Raw genomic sequence first — 5,000 nt, 5'->3', positions numbered from 1 at the left:
CATGTCCACTTGTCTCCTCACCATCTGAGGGAAGACGGACATGTCATTCCAGAAGTTCTCCCGTCCAAAATACGACATGCTGTCATACCAGTAAGAAATCGTACCTCACCCGGTCCCGACAAAATAAAACCAGAACAACTGAAGAACCTCCCGCCAGTACTCATCAACACCCTGGCGAGGCTCTTTACACGTTATTTGTCGGAATGCAAGGTTTCTAAACAGTGGAAGACCAGCAAGACCGTGTTGTTGTATAAAAAGGGAGATCCACATGACATCGGCAACTGTTGTCCAATCTGCTTACTGTCTGTCATCCACAAGCTCTTTACAAGAGTGATCCTTAATAGGATTGGAAAAGTCTTGGATGAAGGACAGCCATGCGAGCAAGCAGGGTTTCGAAAAGGATTCAGCACGATCGACCATATTCACACTGTTTCGAGACTCATCGAGGTATCACGAGAGCACAAGATGCCGCTCTGTCTCACCTTCATCGACTTGAAGAACGCCTTTGACTCAGTTGAGACGGAAGCGGTCGTGGAAGCCTTGGACAACCAAGGCGTCCCTACTCAGTACATAAAGGTACTTCGAGAGTTGTACAGTAACTTCACGACCGGAATTTCGCATTTCTACGAGAACATCATCATTGACGTAAAGAGGGGGTCCGACAAGGTGATACAATTTCGCCCAAAATATTCACAGCCACCCTCGAGAACGCAGCGCGAAAGTTGGAATGGGACTACATGGGAGTGAAGGTTGATGGTCAGCAGCTTCATCATTTGCGCTTTGCTGATGACATCGTTCTGATAACACCTAGCATCAGCCAAGCGGAACGAATGCTGACCGAATTCGACGAAACATGCGGATGCATCGGTCTTCAGCTGAATCTAGACAAGACGATGTTCATGCGGAACGGATGGATCTCGGATGCCCCATTCACGCCCAATGGAACGAACATATCCGAATGCACCAGCTACGTTTATCTGGGTCGAGAATTGAACATGATGAACGACCTGACCCCCGAGCTGGGCAGGAGCTTGGGGTGCATACAAGAGCATCGAGGATGTAGTGAAGATGACCAGGAACACCCGGCTTCGTGCTCACTTCTTCAACACCACCGTACTTGCTGCTTTGACCTATGCTTCGGAAACCTGGGCATTTCTCAAACAGGAAGAAAACGCGGTGATCATCATTGTACGCGCAATTGAGAGAGTGATGTTAAGAGTATCCCGTTTCACGCAAGTGAGGGATGGGATTCGAAGTCCTCTCCTACGTCAGCGCTCAAAGATTAGAGACGTCGCCGCGTTTGCCAAGGAAATTAAAATAAGGTGAGCCGGACACGCGATGTGCTTTAACGACAACCGTTGGACCAGAGCCGTTAGCGACTGGGTACCCCGCGATATTAAGCGCACTACAGGAAGACCGCCGACCCGATGGTCAGATTTCTTCACGAAGTCCTTCAAATAAAAATATGATGTTCTTCGTGTCCCACGCGAAAGGAGGAACCACTGGGCTACGCTGGCACGCGATCGGGACAAATGGAAGAATTACTGGCGCCCGCTCGACCAGTTCGAAGATCAACGGGAGTCAAGGTGGTCAAGGGAATGTTCCATCGATCGGAATAAATGAAAATCAAATGGGGCTTTGTCTGGAGAGTATGTCTGATGTGGTAAAACCAGTTTAGTTCCATTATTTTTTCCTGGGTTAATCTTGCTTCGTGCGGCTTGACACTGTCGTGCTGAAATATTACCCTTTTTCTCTGGACCAGAGTTGGCCTGGTATAGGAGTGGGTACATCTGTTTGATAATAAGGAAGCCGTTGTTTTCTTACGATAATTTACAATTATTGTAAAGACAATTTAATGTACTTTACAATTTGCCATTTCCTGAATACTGAGTTTGTTTACACCAGTGATTCTATAGCGTCTTTGTCAAACTCAACAGTGCTTCCGCTTCGATCCCTATCAGATAACTCAAGATCGGAAAATGTTCTAAACCAGCTTTGGCACTTATTGACTTTCAATACGTTTCCACATTCATCACAAATTTTCCTTGTTGTGACGGGATGCAGTTGCAACAGCTGATATACATCAGGTGTTGTTGGAAGCAGTTTTCCAACGAGGCAGAGTCAAGCGAGAAGTTAGGAAAAAAAAACTCTCCTGAAAACACCACCCCCCCCCCCCTTTCCATAGAAGATGCTATAGAAAACAACCTCCTCGTCTAGTTCTTTCTAGTATTGGGCGATGCTCGTGCAAAATAATCCCCTGTCTGATTCCTTCCACTGTCCGTACTTTCCATCTTTCCTTCATTATCGAGAGCATATGGCAGTAAGGAAGCCCTCGTTTTTGAAACTCAATAACGTAGACATAGTCTTCCACATCCCCAAGTACGTGTTTTTTGAAGAGATCATCACACAATTCTTGCAACTTCCCGTGCAAAACTCTTGCTGTCAAATCAGGTCTATCTAATGCAGCCTGCCCGTTGTAGAGGTTTTCCTGAAACTCTTGCCATTGTGGATTGCAAGTGATAGTGAGGAAATATGTAGGCTTCCCGTATCGGGCTACGATGGCCATGGCGTCCTAATAGGATTGCTGCATAGCTCTCGGACTGTCAATGTGTGAAGACGCCAAGATAACTGCTTCCTGGTGGTCCATGGCTATCTTCACCGGCCAAATAATCATGTAACCCTCTATAGGAATTAGAACGAAGATTGATCTGATCCGTCCTTTTGTAATTTAGTCTGTTCTGCTCTATCTTGACGTAAGCGTCAACAGCAAACTGTTGAAAGAGTTTACCAGCATGCAGAATTGGATTGAAAGACTGACGAACGGAGAACAGGTGGGAGTAATACTTCATTTGAGTGATTCGAGCTCCGTCATTATCAACTAAGTTCGGATCCCGTCCACCTCTACCGGTTGGAAAGAGGAGTGGATACGTGAGAAGATCGCAACGTTTATCTATGTCACTGATGTTCATCAACGTTGATCCTGCAGCCTGTCGAAGATGGACAGCAAGACTCCTACTTGCAGGGACGTCGTTTTCTTCTCCCACGTATACGACTGCCAATTCGTTCGCAGTAGGAATAGCGTACTGTCCTCTTGCGAAACCCCGCTCTCTGCTATTATCGGAATACCATGCGAATTGGTATGGTTTGCCGATTTTCTCGCTGGGCTGCCGCTATTTTCATTTGCTCCACTTCACTCATTACCGAATTTTGGCCGTGAATTCGGTAACAATACTTCTTCCTCTTTCTGGCCCTCTTCCAGAAATTGTGTCAACTTGAACCCCTATCGAAGCCATCGCAAGGGCAGAGTTGAAGTTTCTTATATTTTCAAGGAAGTTGCGCTGACGATGCGTCACCTTTGTGGGAGCCGCTCTATCTCGTACAAAGAGCTGTTTTATTTGCTCTGGAAACTCCTCAAACAGATTCAAGTGGAATCATCCTCGGTCACAGCAATCAGAAAAGATGTTGGGATGCTGTCGCTTCACTTCAAAGGCGAAGTGCAACGCTCCACAATTTGAACAGCGATTTTCTAGTGCCCCAAGGTAGCTCACATCCGTGATGCAAGAACGCAGTGCTAAACCTGTCATTTTAGGAGCGGCATTACGGCGAATATGTCTTTCAGAGTCGTTGCGTAAGCGTTCAGCGCGCTGTTCATCTGGTTCATTCTATCGTTGCCTTCGTTGGCGCTCAGCGTTTGCAGGGCATCTTGCAGAACGTTGCTCAAAACTTTCATTTTGACGCCGCCTTTGTTCACGTTGGGCATTTAACAGTAGTCTGGCAGAGCGCTGCTCATCGTTCTTATTTCGACATAGTCTCTAGTGGCGTTGTAAGTCTTCCAGTATCTTGCAGGCCGCTGATCATCGTTCTCACTTTGGCGTCTCCTTTGCTGGCGTTGTGAGTTCTGTAGTAGTCTAGCACTGGTCATCGTTCTCACTTTGACGTCTCCTTTGCTGACGTTGTAAGTTCGCCAGTAGTCTAGCAGACCGCTGATTATCGTTTTCACTTTGGCGTCGCCTCTGCTGACGGTCTGCACTTGCCATCTGCCGAGCAAAACGTTGTTCAACGCCTTCGCTTTTGCGTCTGTTTTCCTGAAGCGCTGCATTAGCTGAGCGTCTGACCGAACGTTGCTCATCGTTTTCGTTCTGTCGCCTTCGTTGCTGTTGCTCTGCGTTTGCTAGCCAACGGGTGCTGCGCTGCTGTGAAGTCTCTCTGTGGCGACGACTTCTTTGGAGTTCAGCGTCATTAATATAAATTCGAGGTCGCCCTCGTCGTCGGTTCTGCGTTGGTTGCTCCATGAAAGCTTGCAAATTGCTTTCCTGGATTCGACAAAGTGAGATTAGATGAGATAAATAGCACAGTCTGAAATAGAAGACTTAGTTTATTGGGAGTAATGAAATCGGTCAAATACACTTGCTAGTAGTAGGAAATGAAAAGAGTCAAAACTTTTTTGAAAAAAAAAACTATTGCGCTCTTAGAATGCACCTGCGTTTTAAAATAAGAATAAAATATTCTTTACAGCAAGTAGATTTTAACCCCCTGAAAATTATAGTCCATGAAATTGGTGCCATCTGAGGTGCACGTACAATCCGGTTATTAGAGATATGTACTTTGTTATTCATCTCGTCCTGGTTGAGTGAAGTAGTTGAGTAATTATTTTTGACGCACTAAAGCGCTTTTTGCATGAGCTAAGGATGAAGCGTTTGTGTTCTGTACCAAGAAAAAAGATCACTAAGGACGCTTACAGTATTGTGCGTAATAGTGTACTTGTTACAGTGTAGTTTTTACCATAGAGTTTTTTTTACTGTTTTATTTTCTGTGCTGCCCATCAACATAAGGCCTGTAATACTTTCATGAATTCATTAAAGTATTTCTACCATTTCCTACTGCCAGTAGCGTTCGTCAAATTGGTAGGGACTTACGGAACGATATACTCGCTCATTAAAACAACTCAAGACATACAAATTTCACAATTATCGACAACATCGATAAGGAAAAAGTCAAGA

The 5,000-nt window shown here is 45.5% G+C and overlaps 5 protein-coding genes across 7 annotated transcripts in view; 1 reads left to right on the top strand and 4 right to left on the bottom strand.

Annotated features, from left to right (window-relative positions):
- Positions 1-1,202, top strand: part of RB195_018654 (uncharacterized protein) — a gene marked incomplete at both ends in the record, with an annotated part of 1,223 nt that extends 21 nt beyond the window's left edge. The window contains 2 exons of one of the 2 annotated variants that reach the window (XM_064186193.1): positions 1-595; positions 697-1,202. The exon at positions 1-595 is cut by the window's left edge and continues 21 nt beyond it. In XM_064186193.1, the coding sequence (XP_064042073.1) occupies positions 1-595; positions 697-1,202 (1,101 nt within the window). The other variant, XM_064186192.1, reaches the window with a different exon arrangement.
- Positions 1,203-2,191: 989 nt separating this feature from the next.
- RB195_018653 (uncharacterized protein) lies at positions 2,192-2,566 on the bottom strand (the record flags this gene model as incomplete). The annotated part of the gene is made up of 1 exon (XM_064186191.1): positions 2,192-2,566. The coding sequence occupies one exon, from the start codon at positions 2,564-2,566 to the stop codon at positions 2,192-2,194; it is 375 nt and encodes a 124-aa protein (XP_064042072.1).
- Positions 2,567-2,603: 37 nt separating this feature from the next.
- Positions 2,604-2,969, bottom strand: RB195_018652 (uncharacterized protein; the record flags this gene model as incomplete). The annotated part of the gene is made up of 1 exon (XM_064186190.1): positions 2,604-2,969. The coding sequence occupies one exon, from the start codon at positions 2,967-2,969 to the stop codon at positions 2,604-2,606; it is 366 nt and encodes a 121-aa protein (XP_064042071.1).
- RB195_018651 (uncharacterized protein) lies at positions 2,604-3,293 on the bottom strand (the record flags this gene model as incomplete). Its single annotated transcript, XM_064186189.1, has 2 exons — positions 2,604-3,111; positions 3,202-3,293. The coding sequence occupies 2 exons, from the start codon at positions 3,291-3,293 to the stop codon at positions 2,604-2,606; spliced, it is 600 nt and encodes a 199-aa protein (XP_064042070.1).
- A 615-nt stretch (positions 3,294-3,908) lies between these two features.
- Positions 3,909-5,000, bottom strand: part of RB195_018650 (uncharacterized protein) — a gene marked incomplete at both ends in the record, with an annotated part of 5,658 nt that continues 4,566 nt past the window's right edge. The window contains one exon of one of the 2 annotated variants that reach the window (XM_064186186.1): positions 3,909-4,313. In XM_064186186.1, coding sequence (XP_064042067.1) covers positions 3,909-4,313 — 405 coding nt within the window. Of the gene's footprint in view, positions 4,314-5,000 lie in introns of those variants that run through there. The other variant, XM_064186188.1, reaches the window with a different exon arrangement.

Source organism: Necator americanus, chromosome II (genome assembly GCF_031761385.1).
Source record: "Necator americanus strain Aroian chromosome II, whole genome shotgun sequence".
Taxonomy (NCBI): Eukaryota; Metazoa; Nematoda; class Chromadorea; order Rhabditida; family Ancylostomatidae; genus Necator; species Necator americanus.
The sequence above is the reverse complement of the archived record's forward strand: the minus strand, read 5'-3'. Positions and strand labels throughout refer to the sequence as shown.